The sequence below is a fragment of the Sus scrofa genome, chromosome 9, assembly GCF_000003025.6.
Source record: "Sus scrofa isolate TJ Tabasco breed Duroc chromosome 9, Sscrofa11.1, whole genome shotgun sequence".
In the NCBI taxonomy this organism is placed as follows: domain Eukaryota; kingdom Metazoa; phylum Chordata; class Mammalia; order Artiodactyla; family Suidae; genus Sus; species Sus scrofa.
Genome location: NC_010451.4, coordinates 104,770,059 through 104,790,622, shown reverse-complemented (window position 1 = coordinate 104,790,622; position 20,564 = coordinate 104,770,059). Strand labels below are relative to the sequence as shown.

General features: G+C 46.1%; 1 protein-coding gene across 3 annotated transcripts in view; it reads right to left on the bottom strand.

The window, feature by feature from the left end:
* Nucleotides 1-20,564, bottom strand: part of LHFPL3 (lipoma HMGIC fusion partner-like 3) — a 559,023-nt gene that overhangs the window by 38,064 nt on the left and 500,395 nt on the right. Inside the window, exon 3 of one of the 3 annotated variants that reach the window (XM_021063499.1) lies at nucleotides 11,189-11,216. The exons of 1 other annotated variant lie outside the window; for it this stretch is intronic. In XM_021063499.1, the coding sequence (XP_020919158.1) occupies nucleotides 11,200-11,216 (17 nt within the window). In that variant the 3' untranslated portion in view covers nucleotides 11,189-11,199. Of the gene's footprint in view, nucleotides 1-11,168; nucleotides 11,217-20,564 lie in introns of all 3 variants that reach the window. One more of the 3 variants, XM_021063498.1, reaches the window with a different exon arrangement.

Genomic DNA, 20,564 nt, shown 5'->3' with positions numbered 1-20,564 from the left:
CTCAACGTCATGGCAATCAGGAGCTTCTTGACACATGTTGACTCATTTTGTACCTCCAGAGCCTGGCATACATGTGTGTTTCATGGATTTAATACACAATGTATCACCATTGAAATAGAAATTGGGTGGCCACATGGTTGTTCAAAATATTCACATTTCACAGCGTCCGCTCTGATTCCTGCCTTATTAGGGAAAGGCAAACTTGCAGGGAAGTTGGCATAGTGGTGAATAAGAGCCTGCGTTCTGGAAGCTGACTGCTGAGAGTGAATCTCTGTTTCACTGCTGACAAGTGGAATAGCCCTGCTGAGCTACCACGTCCTCATCTGTAAAATGGGACAACATACTTGTACCTATTTCGTAGGTGCAGAAGAAATGAGATAATACAGGCAAAGCCCCCGACACACAGCAGAATCACAATGATGCAAGGGAGTTGGGGGTCCCTTAGCTGTTATCATGATTTCCTTTTTCTTTTTTTGGCCACACCCAAGGCATGTGGAAATTTCTGGGCCAGGGATCGAACTGCACCACAGCAGCAACCTGAGGCGCTGCAGTAACAAAGCTGGATCCTTAACTCACTGAGCCACAAGAGAACTCTCCTGATTACCTTTTCCTAATCCTAAAGATTCATGTCTAAGCCCTCTCTTGCAGCCTGAGATTGTCTTAAGTCCTCCAAACATGCAGGGTGTCCCTGATCAGAGAAGCCGTAAGGGTGGGTTAACTTGCAGACCCTGGCACAATGCCCAGGTCACAGTGCATCCTCAGTGCATGAGGACTTGGGAGAAGGAGTTGTTGAGAGAGACCTGCTCTCAACCTCTGGGAATTACAAAGCATACAAATTAGTCTTACAGAGCAAGGGATTTAGATTCTCACGCATACAATGGAACCATTGAATTCTTAGGCTTTGAAAGTACAATAATTCACTGAAATTGATGAAAGTGTTTGGAGGTCAGTGGTTCTCAAATCTTATTACCTAAGAGTCTCCTGGTTAAACTAAAAAATTCCCAAAGAATCAGAATTGGTAGATCTGGGCAGAATTGGTAGATCTGGGCAGAAAGCAGACATCAGTATTTTTTTTTTTTTCCTTTGTATACCTGTTGCACTTGCAGCCTATGCAGGTTCCAAGGCTAGAGGTCAAATCAGTCTCAGCTGCCAGCCTACACCATAGCCACATTAAAGCCAGATCCAAGCCACATCTGTGATCTAAGAGCCTTCACTGAGAAACTCTATTGGTTACTTCAGAATGTGATGGCTGTTGCTCTAAGGGCAAGAACCTTTTTGTTCTTTTACTTTTGGGTTTCCTTCTTCTTTCTCCAGTGGGTCAAAGAATGATAGGATTGAAGTGATCTTGGGTCCTAGATTGGGCTGGGAAAACCTGGGCCCAAGCAAGTTCTGCTGTTGCATAAGCATGGACATGGTTAAAAGATTTGCCACAAAGATCTCGAGTTATTTGGAACTCTATGCCTGAAAAACATCCAGAAGCACTAGTCTTCTGGATTGTTAAGCTAGAAGCCTATCCGTTTCTCAGTCTGACATTTCAGGAGGATTGTATTTTTTCTTTCAGGATTAAAAGAAGAAATACTCTGCAAGGCTATTATAAATAATTCAAAATCCAAGAGGGCTTAATGTGAACCATAAGAATATGACCTGCTGTTGCACTCCAAGTCCAAAAAGAATGTGTCCTGATCAGCATTAAAGAGTATATTACTAGGAAATAAATGCTAGGCCCATCAGTCTGCAGGGAAGACGTGTCTGTGGATCTCCATGATTTTTCTAAGGAATTAAAGTGGTCCAGAGTCTGGATGCTACCTTCGACCTCAAGTGGAGGCCACCAGCCTGCTCCATCACGACAGGGCGGTACATGGCGTCACTCTCACTTCCCCACTAATCTGTTGTTGAAAATGTTGCCTTGAAAGGCAATTATTAATCAGAACTAATTTAACAGGCTGTTAATGCCAGGAATGAAATTTTTCTTCAATTTGCAAAGCTGGGATAAGCTGATCAAGGAGAATGGAGCGATTTCACAGGAAATACATTAAGCTTCCCATGCCTGCCTAAAGAGCTTACCAGGGTTCACGAGGTGCAGAGAAAGGTGTGTTTGAGTGGATACATTACCCGTCCATGGAGAGTAATTATGAGGGATTTATGCATCATAGCAGGCCTCGATTTAGACAAAATTTTCTTAACCTGGAACGAAGGGTCAAGATGCAATATTCTCTTTCAAAAAAATTTTGCTTAAAATGTAGCCCCACAAATTTTACCTAGACAAACGGTGCTCCAGAAATGATATTTTCTGCACTTAAATCTGCTTTATTTACCTTTTTCATTCTAAAACTCTGAGGAGTTACGAGCTTATTAATTATCTTTTGAGGCGCCAGACTTCACATAGGAGGCTGATAAATGACCTAAGTCATTCACAGTATACTGGAAATACAGACAATTTGTGTTGAGTGTGAGAAGTTAACATTCTTGAGGACTTTGTTCATAAATTAATGAACTGACCTTACTCTGGAACTTCCACACCGCCCAGTGCAGACATGAGGTTACCTAGAAATGTGATGGGTGCTTATCTAAAAGCAAACTCTCCCCTCCCCCACCGCCACCTCTTAGGTTTCCTCCTGTTTCTTTCTTTTTTTTTTTTTCTCCTGTAGATGTATGGATACTAAGCTTAAATTAACTTTATGGAGTTTCCGTAGTGGCTCAGTTGGTTCGATCCCTGACCTCGCTCAGTGGGTTTAGGATCTGTTGCTGTGAGCTGTGGTGTAGGTCGCAGACACAGTTCAGATCCCACGTTGCTGTGGCTCTGGTGTAGCCCAGCGGCTACAGCTCCAACTGGACCTCTAGCCTAGGAACCTCCATCTGCCGCAGGTGCGGCCCTAAAAAGATAGACAATAAAATAAAATAAAATAAAATAAAATAACCTTTAGTCATAGATTGGGAACCTTTCCCCAAACAGGATTAGAATTTTCTCTGTTGACACTGCATAAGATTTGATGTGATTGTCTTCAAGTCACAAGGGGCTGTGAGCTATGTCATTTGCAGGCTCAGCGTTAGATGAAAATTGTTCAAAAAGCAGAAAAAAGTGCCATTAAAGATATTGAAATAGGCAGTTTTTTCTTTTTTCCTGTGGTTGCTCTTGCCTTCTCATTTCTTTTTTTCCTTTTATCCTTATTGTGGTAATTTGCACATAAAATAAAATTCGACACAAACTTTTTTTTACACATACATATCACACGTACACTTTGAGCGTATAGCTCAGTGGCATTCAATACACTCCTGTTGCTGTGCAACTACCAGGTCATGGTGTTTTTAATTTGCTATTTAATGTCATTCTAGGTAAATTAAAATTGAAAATTGAAATGGTTGGCATGACTATTACCATTCATTTATACATTATGCCATGTCTGTTTTATTTTTTAACATTTATTTATTTATCTTGTGTCTTTTAGGGCCATACCCACGGCACATGGAGGTTCCCAGGCTAGGGGTCAAATCAGAGCTGCTGGTGCCGGCCTACACCACAGCCACAGCAATGCCAGATCTGAGCCTTATCTGCGACCTAAACCACAACTCATGGCAAAGACGGATCCTTAATCCACTGAGCAAGGCCAGGGATCGAACCCTCATCCTCATGGATACTAGTTGGGTTTGTAAACCATCAAGCCACGACAGTGGTTTGTTTTAAACGCAAATTTCAACCATGACTTGAAAAGACACATGTACTCCAATGTACATTGCAGCACTATATACAATAGCCAAGACATGGAAACAACCTAAATGTCCATTGACAGAGGAGTGGATAAAGAAGATGTGGTACATATACACAATGGAATATTACTCAGCCACTAAAAGGAAAGAAATAACGGCATTTGCAGCAACATGGATGGACCTAGAAATTATCATGCTAAGTGAAGTCAGTCAGACAATGAGACACCAACATCAAATGCTTTCACTTACATGTGGAATCTAAAAAAAGGACACAATGAACTTCTTTGCAGAACAGATACTGACTCACAGACTTTGAAAAACTTATGGTTTCCGAATGAGATGGGTAGGGGGATGCACTGAGGGTTTGGGATGGAAATGTTACAAAACTAGGTTGTGATGATTGTTGTACAACTATAAATGCAATAAAATTCACTGAGTAATTAAAAAAATAAAATGCTTGTTAAAAAAATCAATAAATTAAATAGTTAAAAAAACTCCGCAATTTTCAGAGCATTGAACTCATTTGTGCAATCATTGAAATCACACCAACATATTGTGTCCCTGGAGGGTGCCTTGAGCTGGCCAGAAAAAAGCAAACACAGGCAAATTCAGGAGAGTTGGGGAGGAAGAGAGGGTCCCCCAGGCACAGAGCGGGCTCGAGAGAGAGGCTGGGGGTGGGCTTCTGGCTTAGAGACTCATAGGTGCCCAGGAGCCCTGCCCTGTCCTGTGTGCCCTCTCAGGCCTGACTGCAGCTGGTTTCCCCCCTCCCACCAGCTGGTGGATGGACACATTGTTCCCTGCCTTGGGGCAGGCTCTGGGGAATGTCCCCTTCCCACCGTGGGATACATGGGTGGATGGGTAATCCCCAGGGTACTGCAGCCTCTGTACTAAATCAGTGGATCAAGGGTGGGCGACAGGTTCCTTCCTCATTGCGTTGTGACCTCCTACCCGGTGCCCACAGACCCATTGCAGCACCACCTGTCTTGGGTGGCACAGCCCCTGCTATGACCTGCCCCAAGATACTGTAGGATAGTTGCACCCACTGTGACCTTCCCCACCTGCATCTGTGCCCTTCCTGGGGCAGAAGGTGCCGGTGGTCACAGGGCAGACAGAAGGAGGGGAGGAACCAGGTTCCAGGGGGCAGGCAACTGGGCAGAGAACCCATCCTCGGGGAGCCGGCGCCACAGGGTGGGGGTGGGGAGAGGGAGGAGGGAGGGGGAAGCAGCAGGAAGCAGGGCACCCTGAATAGTCTCCGAGCCTCCCCACCACTCTGCATGCTCTGTTCACCACTGGCCCATCAGACTTCACCTCCTGGGGCTGTGGAGCATTCAAACCCCAGCACAGGGCCCTTTGGAGCTTGGACCCCTGTAGGATTACACTGGTCCTGCACTCATGGTGCCCTGGGTACAAGAGCAAAGAACAAGGATAAAGAGGAAAATTGGCACGGCCCACCAGCAAGGTTGGCCTCCCTCATTCCCAGCTACAAAACTGGGTCCTTCCTGACCCAGGAACATCTCTAGGAAGTATGGATTTATTTATTTATTCTCTGGACAAGAGCCTTCCCTTGTCTTTACTACTGCCCTATGTTTAGCATCACCCTCTTTTTCTTTTCTTCCTCCTCCTCTCTTTCTTGCTGATTCAGGATTTTAAGTCCAGGGCAGTGGCCTGGCCCCCAACTGATGGGGCAGTGCAGGCTGCATTCCTAGACCCAGAGTGAGGTTAAAATTTGACACTATCTGTGGCTTCCCTGGGGCTTTTCCTTGCTGCTCTTCCCTTCCTTACTTTCTTTCTGTCTCCCACTGTCTCAGCCAGGGGAGATGGGAGATCTGTCTTTTAATTATGCTTTATAGCAAATTAAGGTGACATTCGCTGCCTGGCAGGATGCCGGTGGCTTCAGCAGTTAATGCTGGTGAGGCTCTTTGAGCTCCTGGGTAGGGTGAAGGCAGGGATGCTTTTCAGGATTATGGGAGGCCCAACGAGAAGAAAGAAGAGGGGTGAAAGCTGGAGAAGTTCATAGAAACAGAGGAAAGGTGGCAAAGGGAGCATGGGACATGGGTCAGGGGAAGAAGATAGAAAGAAGGTGGCAATGAAGAGTGGAGGAAGGAAGGGAGGGAGCCAGAGAGCCAGCGTTTTGCCTGCTTTACCCATGTGATTTCAAAGACCAGAGGCTTGACCTGGCAAAGCTGTTGCCCCTAAACGGATGATCCCCGAGCACTCAGGTGCCTGGATAAGGACTGAGAATCCTAGGTGGCGACAGATTGTCAGCATCACACCTCTTGTTCTGCTCCCATCAGATCCTTGAAAATGTGATTCTGCTTATGAGTCTTCCCAGAGCACAGCCCAATGATTTAGTGCCCTGTGAAGGTGTGGGTGCTCTGGAAAGAACTGGGGCGGGGGGTGGTGGTTAAATGAGACAGAGGATGAACGATGGCACTTTCCCCCCAGCCCTGAGCTTGGACCCAGCGCTGGATTGAGAAGAGTTGGGACTTTTCATTTGCAAGAATCTTCACATAAATGAGCTCTACTTTTTCCAGGGTGATCAATGCAGAGGGTATACAAGCCCAGTGTCCTCATAACCTCAAAACCGTTTCCTCCTGGCAGCATTCTTTTTTTTTTTTTTTTTGTGCCTTTTCTAGGGCCGCACCTGCGGCATATGGAGATTCCCAGGCTAGGGGTCCAATCAGAGCTGTAGCCGCTGGCCACAGCCACAACCACAGCAACTTGAGATCCAAGCTGCGTCTGCAACCTATACCACAGCTCACGGCAACGCTGGATCCTTAACCCACTGGGCAAGGCCAGGGATCGAACCGCAACCTCATGGTTCCTAGTCGGATTCGTTAACCACTGAGCCACGACGGGAACTCCCCTCCCAGCAGTATTCTAATGAACCAGTGCCTTGGGTCTTGTTGTGACAGTACCACTAAATCTGATATTGTTCGAGAAGGGCACCTTGTTATCTGATGGACTCTCTGCCCAGAGATGGCACACGCTTGTTGGTCGAGCCTGGCACATCACCCAGAGTGCCAGACTCCCAGGGAGCCGCAGGTTTCCTGTTCTTTCTCTTCCCTCAGTGATTAGCATCTCTTTCCAGAGAAAGATTCCACATTTGTACTGTGATACAGATTCCACTAAGATTTTCCTCATGGAATTTGCTAAAGCTCATTTGCTGAGGGAACAGTATGACCCCCTTCAAAGACTTGGAGCATCTGATACGTTTTCTGAGGTTTTTCTCATGGCTAGTGAGATGGGAGAACAGTATTTATCTTTAAGTCAAGAGAGAAAGCTAAACTCTGCTGGTGAAGGTGGCCCTGCTCATTTCAGAACAGATTTCCTCAAAACAGTGGTGTGTGGATCTAACTGCATCAGAATTACATGGAGTGATGGTTTCAGAATCAGATTTCCACATCCCTACTGAAGAACTACTAAATCTCTGTGGCTGAGGGATCAGCATCCACATTTACATAAGCTGAGAGGGCGTTCCCTGGTGGTTCCGTGGGTTAAGGATCCAGCATTGTCACTGCTACGGTGCAGGTTCAATTCCTGGCCTGGGGACTTTCGCATGCCGTGGGGGAGGCCAAATTAACTAAGCTGAGAGTTTGTCATCATGTACATACTGACATTTGTGAATCAGTGCTTGGGGCAGAGGGTCTCAAAGCTTACTGAGCCTCAGAGGCACCTGGAAGCCTATAAAACACAGGTGGCTGGTCTCCACTCACAGAGTTTCTGATTCAGTAGGTCTAGCACAGGGCCTGAGAACCTGTATTTCTTTTCTTTTTTAATGCTGCACCTATGGCATATGGAAGTTTCCAGGTTAGGGGCTGAATAGGTGCTGCAGCTGCTGGCCTATGCCACAGCCACAGCCACAGCAACTCGGGATCCAAGATATAACTGCGACCTACACCACAGCTCAAGGCAATGCCAGATCCTTAACCCACTGAGTGAGGCCAGGGATTGAACCCATATCCTCATGGATAGTAGTCAGAACTTTAACTCGCTGAGCCACAATGGAAATTCCAAAAACATGCATTTCTAACAAGTTCCTGGGTGATGGTGATGCTGCTGGTCTGGGGACCACACTTTGAAAACTACTGGGTTAGACCAATTAAAACAATTTAGCCTTGTGCCAGTCAGGTGTAACTCACTGTTCTCAGGAAGCCCCAAGGATCAGAGTGTGGGAGGCTGTAGCAGTGGAGGGCTGGTGTTCTGTCCCTTTGGGAGATGAATGTCTAGGGAAGCAGTGCCAGGCCACCTGGCCCCCAAGCCAGCCAGGTCTACACAGGGACCCCGGGGACAAATATGGGTTGGTATGTGTGTCTGCCAGATAAGAAGGATTCTGGCCGCTGACTCTTCAGACTCTCGGGAGCTCAGTTTGGTTTCGGGGAACAGTGGGATGATAGGTTTGTTTTAGGGCAAGGCATGAAGGATTGGCCAAATCTAGCACTTCCAGTGGATCCCAGAACTAAGCCAGGATAAACCAGAAGCACAAAAGAGGGCAGAGTCCTCATCACCATGGCTAATAGGCAGCTAGGCATGTTCTCATGGCAACAGGCCACCAGGCCCTGGGCCATTTCAGAGTCTTTAGGTATGTGATGCTCTCTTTCCTCTGCTGACAAAGAGTTTCATGCTGAGGACTCCAAAGACCTCTGTGGATGTGCTTGGCTGTGGCTTGGGAGAGCCCACAGTGACGGCTTCCTTCCCTCCTGCTTCAGACTCCTGTAGTTACCAGTATGGCCACTAGAGGTCTCAGCAGGACAATGATTATTTCAGGAAGGGGCGAGGAAGAACCTGGAAGAAGCCAGAAAAGTGCCTTTTCCATAGGCCTCCAGGCTCTTCTCATGACCTCTGCCTGCCTGTCCAGTATCTTCAACATGACAACGGGTCTTGCTTGGGTGCCCAAGGATGTACCGTTCCTCTTCAAGTTGCACTACAGGCATCATGGGAGAAGGAATGTAACACCACGGCAATGAGAGTTGACAAGGGGCCCAGTTCTGTACAAAATTTCCAACAACTGCTCCCTCCCAGTGACATGGTTGATTGGCATTTTTCAGTCTTAAGTGAAGCACGCCACAAATGCAGCTTTAAGAGCCCTCTAGTACAACCCTTCCAGCCAGATTTGCTGCCTGCACAGCCCCCACGCCACCAAAATGCTAGCGCTGAAAATTTATCCTGGTAATATTTCCTGGCATTAGCAGAGTTCTGACCACTTGGTCAGGAGCATTAGATCCCAACAAGTGCACAGGAACTTATCCATCTCTGTTATTACCCTGCTGGGTCCGGCTCTTCCCACCTAGTTTTGAATCAGCCTCAAATCCAGGGAAGATGGCTGCAGACCTGATGGGCTAGCTTGGAAAAAAGTTGTATGTTAAGCCAAACTTGATCTGTGGAAATCCACATAGGCCAAATGTTAAGTCAGTGATGATTCTTTGCTTTATGAAAAAGGATTCATGGACTTAACCATGGAAAAAGAAAGCCCCGTTAAAATGACAATTGCACGTTTTGTTAACCTCTGCATTTCTCAAATTTTAGGCAAACAAGGAGTGTATTCCACACCTCTGCTGGAAGGGGGCATGTGTGGATTGCTACCCTTGCTTTAATTGGCTTTCAAATGATTCTTGGACTGCCTCAGCGACTCCCCTGCCCATTAGCTCAGTAAGCGATACACTGAAATGAGAAAATGCGACTTTGTTCACCTGCTGAGTCTCCCTAAGTGCCAGGGCTCTAAGAGGCAGGGTCTTGGAAAGGAGAGAGGCGGATACCAGCCAGATAACCCCAGGCTGCCAAAATCACATATCTGGGATGATCCACCTCCATGTTACAGGTCTGTGGAAGGGGGGCAGGGTACTGGCCTCTCACCTACATCTCATCATATCTTTCCTCAGGTAGCAACAGAGACTCGCAGGGCTCTTGCTCCCATAGGCTGTCCCCGATTACACAGCCTGACTATAGCTTTTTCTGTCATCCTACAGTGGGCAGCAAACCCTGCTGGGAGGATGCTGCATGGAAACAGCCCAAGGTTAGCATCACACTCAACATCATGTACTATCTGATGTCAGACTCATTTTAGAGACGAGGAGCCCAAGGTCCAGAGGGGCAGGGTAACTTTCCCAAGCTCACCCAGATGTGCTGTGGCAGAGCCAGGACTGGGCTCCGGGGGCCCTTCTTGGGATAGGCACCTTTTCGTTCATTTCCTGTGTACCAGGTTCCCTCCCAGTGAGAAATGAGCAGGGACAGAACACTGATAGACTGCTTCCATGCAAACAGGAGAACTGAGTTTTAATCCAGGCTCTGCCTCATCTGGGCAAGGTACTTTCCCTCTGGAAGCCTCAGTCATTGTCTGTGACTTAAGGGGTTTGGAGTGGGTCTCTAAGGGCTTGTCAGGCCCAGGCTTGTGCAAGTGTAAATGCTGGGTTGGGGTCCCAACACCACAGGGGACTCAGTGCTCAGTCACATCTCATGAGAACTCCTGCAATTTTAAAGTCTTGTCCTCTCTGGCAGCTCACTTGTCAAGTTCCTCCCTCACTAGTTCCCTTCCGACACACACTTGCAACCTCAAGGAGGTTGAGAACAAGAGGAGGTTACAATCCTGAAATCATGGTCAGTGGGGAAAGCCTGTACAGCGAGACAAGATTCTCTTTGTCAGGCACAGGTTCCTGCTCCCCATTTGTTTATTCTGTGAATTTAGTTCATCACACACTGAAGTTTACTCAAAGGAGAAACCTAGTTTATGTAGATTCAAGGAACACCAAAAGGGATTGTGTGTATGCGTGTGTATACAATGAAGGGCCAGTATGACCCATGTTTGGCTTAAAAACCATTATCGTTAAATCAATTATAATTTACTACAAAAGGGAAAAAACTCATTATCCTTTCTCGTTCATAATCACAGTTTTGTTCGATATGTGTATATGTGTCCATCATATATATCAGAGAAAACAATAAACAAATGGGAAGATTCCTACTGTTTGTCTCCATGGCTCATGTTAGACCTGTCACACGGTACTGATTATCACATGGCATCCACTCCTGCAAAGACTCAGAGCAATCATCTGTTTAGGCTGGTGGCCCCAGAAGAACCTGGCATAGCAAAGGTGCCATGGGCGACCATGGCCTGCCTGAGGGGCAGAATGCTGCTGTGAGAAAGTGGACACAGGCCCAGGATCCTGAACTCTGACGAGAGGAGGGTTCATTGTCAGAGAACAATAACCAAACGCATTCCCCAGTGTCCCCAGCTCCTTTCCAGGGAGATGCCCGGCTGACAGCTCCGGGAATTGTGGGAGAGAGAAAACACAAATATAAAATCAGGAACAAAGACACAAGCTCTATGGCTGGAAAGTGACAGTTCATGCGGCCCCAGTGCCAAGCGGCAAAAGCAGGAATCAGAAGCGCGGAGCAAACATGCGGGGATGGAAGGCAGAAGCGCACGAGACACAGCCAGACCCATGGGGAGCCATGCTCACACTTACATGGCGTGGTCTCACACTACCTGAGTGTGCTTTAAGCATTTCCATCATCTGAGAGTTTGGGAGGGAAAAACAGAATGGTTAAAGGTCAAATACATGAAGAGCTCGCACTTTATTTTTAAAAGTTAAACACAACAATGTCATTTCTGGCCATCACATTCTGGTGTGCAGAGAGATACATATGATGATTTATAGCGGTGAGAAGCACGGTTCTGAGAGCCAGATGTGGTTTCATAACTGGGTTTTGCCGCTTGTAGCTGTGTGACTCTGGGCATTGTCTTATCTCTCTGTGCCTCAATTTCCTCATCTATAAAATGGGTCTAATCTTAGCACTTCATAAGACTGTGGTGAGGATGGAATGAATGAGTACATGTAAAACACCTGGAACAGTCCTATTCAATGCTAAGTATTACCTAAGTATTAGCCATCATTTTTTTTTCTTCTTTTGGCTGCCTTGCAGCATATGGAGTTCCTGGGCTAGGGATTGAATCTGAGCTGGAGTTGTGACCAATGCCGCAGCTGTAGAAACGCTGGATTCTTAACCCACTGTGCTAGGCTGGGGATCGAACTTGCATCCCTGCCACTGCAGAGACACTGGTGATCCTGTTGTGCGACAGTGGGAACTCGTATTATTGTTATTTTGATCTTTGGCTTCCTCAGGCAATACCACCCAGGTTAGATAATCAAAAATCAACAGGAAGCCAAGGACTCAGTGAGAATTTTAGATGCTTAATAAGAAAAACAATAGAAGAAATCAAAATATTCAGGAGAAAAAAAAGACAAAGTTAGAAATGCACAAGTTAAGCAACATTTTATGTGTTGTTACAATTCTTCAAGGATATCATTTTATATCGCAAAGCTTTTTTTTTTTTTTTTTCCATTTTCAATTGCATCCATGGCATATGTAAGTTCCTGGTCCAGGGCCAGGCTGGGGATTGAACCGGCAATGCCACAGCAGGAACTCCCTAATTAGCTTTTTAAGAAAGATAAATAAAAACAACAGCACACACATGGATCAATGGCAATCCCGAGGCGTGGTTCACGGTGGACAATTCAAGGCTGTGTACACATCATCAGCTGTTCCTTCGGACTGATGGCGTTTGATGTGTTCTAACTGTACCAAGTAGCACACTAGGGCAGACATCTCCCCTCCATCCTTTGTCAGAACCATTCTGTCAGCTTTGACCTCTCTGGGTAGGATACTGTGGTCAAGGAGTATGGGACCTCAGTCTAAAAGGAACTTGCAAGTAAAGTGCTCCAAGGATGACCTGGGCCGAGTCTGCCTTTGCCCATCACAGCCTGCATGCCCGGGGGTCAGGGCCAGGGTCTTGCTAGTTCTTCACCTGCCCCCAGAGCAAATCCCCTCCCCCACCTCCATCTCCTGGTGGAACATCTGCACACAGAGACAGGTCTTATGTACAAACATGGGGCACTCAATGGGACCCAGGTTCCTGGGCTGTCCCGTCTGACCCAGCGTCGCCCGATTCCTTCCTCTCTGACACCTCGAATGTCCTGCTTCCCATTTCACCGTCTCCTGACTTTTCTCATCTGGCTGCTACCTGACTATGTCACTTCCTATTCGTCACTGGTCTGAGAAGGTTTCCAGCGTGGAAGCTGGAGGCTTCTCCCTGTCACTTAGAGTTTCCTCACGCCTTTTCTCCCTTCCTCAAAGTCAGGGAGGACTGTGTTGGTCCTTACTGGGAGGTGAGCATTGATAGGAAGCGATGCGATTCTTTGTAGAGTTGAAAAGTTGGGTGCTAAAAGCATCATTTCAAATAAGAAATTAAAAGCAATGTCGGAAGACGTCGGCTGGTCAAACACAGAAGGGAAGGATGACAAGGAAGACACCAGGGTCTGTTTAGCAGCCTGGCTTGACCGACTCTGCCAGGAAGGGTGAGTCATAGGCTGTCTGGGTGGGGGGCATGCTCACCCCTGGAGTACAGACCCCATGAGGGTTCTCGGCTTCCACAGAAGTGCTTTCTCCCCCCAAGTAGGGTGTGTGTGTGTGTGTGTGTGTGTGTGTGTGTGTGTGTGTGTGTATGCATGCATGCAACCACAGATTGCTGTGCTCTGAGAAGGCCTCTGCTTTGAGCAGAATTTTAACCTGGATAATATTCTCTTGGGTCAATGTAACCCTAGCTGCCCGCTGGCCTGTAGGCTCCTAAAGGGTGGGTCTGGGTCCTTCTTTCTCGGGTAGCCTCTCACTCTATCAAGCACAGCAGGCCCCCCACTGCAGGGGTGGGTTATGGCTGCCGGTGATCCCCACTTCATCTGTCTGGCAGGGAGGCTGGCTTTTTAAAGACACCCCCTTAGATCTTTCCCAGTAACGGGTGCTGTTTCAAGGACATAGATTGCAGTGCCTGGGCTCTGGAATACAGAGAGACACCTAGATTCGTTCAATACCCCTTTGAAGGGATGCTATTTATGTCATCATGGTGCTGCTCAGGCAAAATTACAAATGAGAGGAAGGGGCAGGGATACTTACAGAAGCAAAGGGATTTCCAACCAGAAAAAGGAGGTCTAATGAACTGATGTTTGCAGCAACAGAGACATTTAAAGAGAATGATTAAGCAATTAGCCAAATTAGAACCAGAATGGGAAATACAAGATGATTTTAAAGGGAACCATTTCAAATAAGTCATTCTCTGGCTTTGGAGGGCTTTCATTCCATGTCACCCAGAAGATCATTCTTTTAACAGAAGAGACAGAGGCAGTTGCATTTTTCTGGCTGAGGGGACAAGCAATGCCACATCTCCCAGAGAATCAGTGATCCCGTGAGGCCACAAGACCGCATCTGGAGGGCTGGCACCCGTGGTGCAGTGAAGCCAGCTGTGGCATCGTCACCCTACATGGTGTGAGTTTTTGTAAAGAGTTCAATGGCAGAAGCTCCTAAGTTCTGCTCTGAGGCCCAGGCCTGATCTTTTCCCAAGGTGGGACAGATACTTTCAGGTGTAAGTTGTCAGCTGATTTTTCCTACATGGGGGGTAGCACACGCAGGGAAAATGCAAAAGGATGGGTTCTATCGCTAGATGATGGGCTAGTGCTGGAGTAATCTTTAGAGGATGTTGGTGCTCTATGCCTGTCTTGTCCACGTAGTCAGGTCTCAAGGCAAACCTCTTTTGGCTTCCTCTGAACTCCAAGAGTTCCCCTGCAGACCACACGTATGATAATCCAATCATGGCTGATGCAATGGGGCGAGCTTTTGCGCATCTTTCCCTAAGTGTAGGAGAGGAGTCCTTAGAGAAAAGGAATAGCGTTTCCCCTACCAAAAGGCAGTTATGGCTTGGTGGTGCCATGCACATGTGTCGCCAGCACACTGTCTCTTTGCTACAGATACAGACAGGCCTTTAACCGTCACTGCTCATATGGGACACCATTGACTGTTCAGAGGGCTCGCTATCTATGTGTTGCTCTCAGAGTAGATCAATCAATAGGCTGAGAGTCCATTCATTAAGTGCTTTTATCTCTAGCGCTCAAAACATAAAAACAGAAATAGTTTTTATGTCTAGATGTGATTAACTCACACTTAGTGAAGAGCAGTCTCATTCATTTGAAACTTTATAGAAACCAGTCCAGATATCCCTCTGAGTATTTCTTTTATATCTGGGTGATTTGCACTGAGTCCTGCGAGTCTGGGTTCTACAGTTTCATTTCCCGCTTCCCTAGGTGGTAGCAGATAATAGATGGACCGCTGAGTGTTGACTGATTTTTTTTTCCTTCAAATGCCTCACCTCCTGGGCCTCCGGTTGCTCCGTGGTGGAGGGTAACAATGAAAAGAACGGAAACAAAAGAGAGTCCTAGTGAAAACTATTTTCCCTTGAGAGGCCTTTCCGAGAAGATATACAAGATGGTGCTGTAGTTTGTAGTTAGAAATCTAGGCTGGACATGACCTTGGTAATCAATTATCCAGTCCACTGTTTCATTTTACAGATGAGGCTCAGAGAGGACAAGTGAGGGCCAGTTGGAGAGTCGGGGCTGGAGGCTGACCTCTTGACTCATTGTGCAGGACAGTCCCAGCACACCGCTTTCCATTTGCTGTAGAAAAGCCCAGTTTTCGGAGCAAGGACTACCATCAGGGAGTATAACAGGAATAGGAAGCCCAGCCTGCCCCTTGAGTTTAGAAAGGTTTAATCTCTTCATAAGCAAGCTAAGGGCAAAGTTAGGAAATCTCCATAATCCCTCCAACAAGATAGAAGTCAAATGATCTGTGTGGTTTGTTTCTAGGTCACTGATCCCCAAATTTGAACAAACTATGGACCCCTTTAAAGGAAAGTAGTCTTCTAAGACCTATGACAAATCCTCTTAACTAGCATTTGAGAAACATGTACTTAAGAAAGCTGAAGTCTCCTCCTTGGAATATTTCTCTCTTCCTTTCTCCCTTCCTCCTTTCCTTCCTTTCTTCTTTCCTCCCTTCCTCTCTCCCTCCTCCCTTCCTTTTTTCTTTTTAGGGCCGCACCTGCAGCATGTGGAAGTTCCCAGGCTAGGGGTCCAATCGGAGCTGCAGCTGCCGGCCTACGCCACAGCCACAGAAACATGGGATCTGAGCCGCATCTGCAACCTATGCTGCAGCGACACTGGATCCTTAACCCACTGAGCAAGGCCAGGGATTGAACCTGCATCCTCATGGACACTATGTCAGGTTCTTAACCCACTGAGCCATAACGGGAACTATTGGAACATGATTTTCCACTGAGAAGTCTCACTGAGAAAAGATAAGTTTTAGCTTTATAATCAGTAACACAAAAGCACAAAACCTAAACGTTCCTATTAAACCCAAAGACCCTCATCTCCCTGCAAGCCCATGTCCCTGAAATCTGCTTTGAGAAACAGTGACCTAGCTCAGAATCCATCTCTGCTCTCTCCTCTGAGCCCATGAATGAACTTCTGCAGTTTAGATTCCTTCCATCATCGCACCTCTGGTAGCTAGTTCTTTTGTGTAGGATGGACTTTTTAGTTCACATTTTTGTAACGGGCCCTGCCTGTCCTGTTCCCCCCTTACCCTATCTTTCTCTTTCTGAATCTAGGGTCACTTTGTAATTTTCTTAATATTTGCTTTAGATGAAAATTCAGCACAATTCTGCTCTTGTGGAATGGTATTTCAATTAAAAAAATTTTTAAATTTATTTATTTATTTTGAAGGCTGAACCCATGGCATATGGAAGTTCTTGGGCCAGGGCCGGAACCCGAGCCATAGCTGTGACTTACACCATTGCTGCAGCAATACCAGATCCTTTAACCCATTGCACTGGGCCCGGGGTCAAACCACCACATCCACATCAACCTGAGCCACTGCAGTCGGATTCTTAACCCACTGCACCATGGCGGAACTCAGGAATGGTTTTTTTTTTTTTTTTTTTTTTTTTTCTTTTTAGGGCCTCACCCATGGCATATGGAGGTTCCCAGGCTAGGAGTCGAATTGGAGCTACAGATGCCAGCCTACACCACAGCCACAGCAACACAGGATCCGAGCCACATCTGTGACCTACACCACAGTTCATGGCAACGCCAGATCCTTAACGCATCGTGCAAGGCCAGGGATCGAACCTGCATCCTCATGGTTCCTAGTTGGATTTGTTTCTGCTGCGCCACGACAGGAACTCTAGGAATGGTATTTTTTTTTTTTAAGCCAGTTTTCTAAAACTAAAGCAACTCAGGTTTTGAATCTGCCACCTAAGCAGCACCCGTCCCCATCTGGATTTTAGCAATGAAGTTCCATCAGTTAAAATGCACTTTAAACACCTCTGCTGGCTTCATATGGTAGTTAAGTTCCTTGTTTTACAATCTCACCAATTTAACATTGCCATCCCGTCCTCCCTCTGGGGTGACAGGTGGCTAAAAACACATTCCTCCGAGGGGGAATTTCTCTCTCCTTGACAGTCTCTCTCTGCTCCGTGTCTCACAGACAACTAGGAATGTGCCAGGGAGCTCCCCTTGGGAATATCTCTTTCCTGGCTACTCGCTTCATCTATCCTGGGTCAGAATTTTCTTTTTCGTTAAGACTGCATTCCCCAGTGGAAATGTTAAGCATGGTAGAGTATCTTCTGGGCTCTTACAGTGTTTTCGTTTATGTTTTGGATTTTATGGACAGTAATATAAAAAAAAATGGAATGGGTCCTAGTTCTACAGTGTTTTGGCTGAAAAGGAAAAAAGGAAGGATGTTTCTCCACACTGTACTTAGCCATTCCAATACAGCAGCCTCTAGTCACATGCGGCTATTTAAATTTAAATTCATTAAAATGACATGCAATTAAAAATTTAGTTGCTCAGTCTCACCGGCTACATTTCAAGTGCTCAGAACCACGTGTGTCTAGAGCACCGTACTGGACACAGCAGACAGAGAACATTTCCATCACTGCTCGTGGGGCAGTGCTGCTCTGTGACACTTACACTCTAATAAAACGTGAAGGTAAGCTGTGTACTATGTTCTAGAAGTCAAAGCCTGAAAATGACACAGTGAAAAAAAAAAAAAAAAAAGAGTTCTCATCGTGCCACAGAGGAAAGGAATCTGACTAGGAACCATGAGGTTGTAGGTTCGATCCCTGGCCTTACTCAGTGGGTTAAGGATCCTGCATTGCTGTGAGCTGTGGTGTAGGTCGCAGACACAGCTTGGATCTGGTTGCTGTGCTGTGGTGTAGGCCGGCAGCCACAGCTCCGATTCGACCCCTAGCCTGGGAACCTCCATATGCCACAGGTGTGGCCCTAAAAAGACAGAAAAAAAAAAGACAATTAAACATAAATGGGTAAGTATGTACGTCATCTTCAGTCAAAACTCATCTGTAAAGTGCTGAGGATAATTATTTATTTTATTTAATATACAGTACAGGTGGTTGGAGTTCCTTTTGTGGCTCAGTGGGTTAAGAACCCAACAGAGTGTCTGTGAACATGTAGGTTGGATCCCTGGCCTCACTCAGTGGGTTAAGGATCCAGCATTGCTGCAAGATGTGGCACAGGTCACAGATGAAGCTCGGATCTGGCATTGCCATTGTTGTGGGGCAGGCCTGCAGCTACAGCTCCAATTCAACCTCTAGCCCAGAAATTTCCACCTGCTGCAGGTGCTGCCATAAAAAAGCAAAAGCAAAACAAAACAAGACAATACAGATGGAAGTCTGGGTGTCTTTATGTTCAAGTTAGCCACACAAAGCCATACCACTTAATTTAGATTCTAGGAAGATCAGCATTTATTAAAATGAAAAGCTAGAACTGACTTTCTCTAAATGGAGGTACATGTGTACATGGCTTGGGGATAGTGGAAGTGCATGGGGGAAATGTATCAGGAACATCTGGGAACCTGAATCAATTTGGACATTTCCTCCCCTACCCAGATAGGGTGAGGGTTTGTTGGGGAAGGGGGGGGGTTGCTGCATATGGAACTTCTGTAGTTCAAAAAAGGTCATCAAGTGATTCTCATGTGTCTTCTCCCTCCATTCCTCTGGTTGGAACCACTGCTCTCCAAAATGGCTAAGCTGGTTGGGGGAGATGTGCCTAATAACAGAATATCAAGGACGATTCATGTACAATAAAAAATATCAGTCTTTACATGGGTTGTATTAGAGTTCTCTAGAGAAGCAGAACCAATGGGAGAGAGATAGAGAAACAGAGAAATTGATAAGAATTGACTCAAGTAGTAATGGAGGCTGAGAAGTCCCATGAGCTTCTGTCTGCAGTCTGGAGAACCAGGAAACCCAGTCTGAGTCCAAATGCCTAAGAACCAGGGGAGCTGATGGTGTAAGCCCCCATCTATGTCTAAAGATCAAGAACCAGGAAGGCTGAAGAGACTTCTCAAGGGCATGAGGAGATGGATGTTCATCCGAAGCAAGAGAGTAAATTCACCCTTCCCTCAGCTTTTTGTCCTCTTCAGACCCTCAACAGATGAGATGACATCCACTCACACTGGCGAGGTGATCTTTTTCTTTTTTTTTTTTTTTTTTTTTTGTCTTTTGTCTTTTTGTCTGTTGTTGTTGTTGTTGCTGTTGTTGCTATTTCTTGGGCCGCTCCCGCGGCATATGGAGGTTCCCAGGCTAGGGGTTGAATCGGAGCTGTAGCCACCGGCCTACGCCAGAGCCACAGCAACTCGGGATCCGAGCCGCGTCTGCGACCTACACCACAGCTCACGGCAACGCCGGATCGTTAACCCACTGAGCAAGGGCAGGGACCGAACCCGCAACCTCATGGTTCCTAGTCGGATTCGTTAACCACTGCGCCACGACGGGAACTCCGAGGTGATCTTTTTCACACAGTCTACTCTGTTCTGGAAACACCCTTACAGACACACCCAGAAATGATGTCTTATTAGCTATCTGGGCATCTCTTAGCCCAGTGAAGTTGATCATATAGGTTAAGTTCTGGTCACAGGGGAGAGTCTCGTGAGCAATTTTGCATAAACATCTAAGTGGAGTGAGTAAAATCTTCTGCTTAACAAGGTTACAATCCTCCTCCAGAGCAGTGTAGTAAATACTGAAGGCAAGTTAGCAGAGCATTAAACATTTACTCATTCAAGAATTATTTATTGAATATCTAAAAATATCTGGCAAACAACTTGATATGTATAGAAACTATGATAAAATAAGTAAGGGATGATGCTGTAGTATGGCAGCTGAATTCCTGTATGGGCTTTGGAGGCAGCTTGGGTTTAAATTTGGTACACTCTAGCTGTGTGCTCAGGAAATTACATAATTCCTTCAGGGTTTAGTTTCCTGCATTACATTGGGGATAATGCTTTCACTTACCTCATGGGGCTATTTTAAGGATTTAATAATATAAGATACATATAGTAAACATTCAGTAACATTTAGTGACTAGAGTGTTATTAAAGAGCATATAGTTTAGTGAGGAAGATAAATTCACTTGATCCGTACACTTCAGTGCAGAGATGGTTGGTTCAAATGACAATGAAATGGTTTTAGGGAAGTCTGAGGTTTAATCCCCGTGTAGGTTTAATTCCTGTGTGGTCCAATCAGCTGTAGGGTAGACCAGATGCTCCTGCCTTAAACCATACCATCTCACAAATGTGGGCTGCTAGGAAGTCAGGACAATGGAATACAGACAATCAAGTGTCCCGAAACCTTTGAGCTGAGCATGATCTGAGATGGAAGTGGTTCCTTCCTTCAGAGATGAGAAGATCAAGGTTCAAAGTCAAAGTACCTTGCCAAACTTTAAACATAACCCTTTGGCAGAAGAGCTGAGGTCAGAACCTGGGGTTCCTGATTCCTTGCCCAGTGTTTGTTGTATATGCATTGACGGTTTCCTAATGGAAGAGAAATCTTTATCACCGTGAAATATTAGGAAAGATGCTTATCTTATTATCACTGGGCTGTGGGGTTATTTCCAAACACACTGCATTAGCTCCAGAGCTCAGATACCACACTGGGTGCAATTTTAATTTGTTCTCAGAAGTAAACT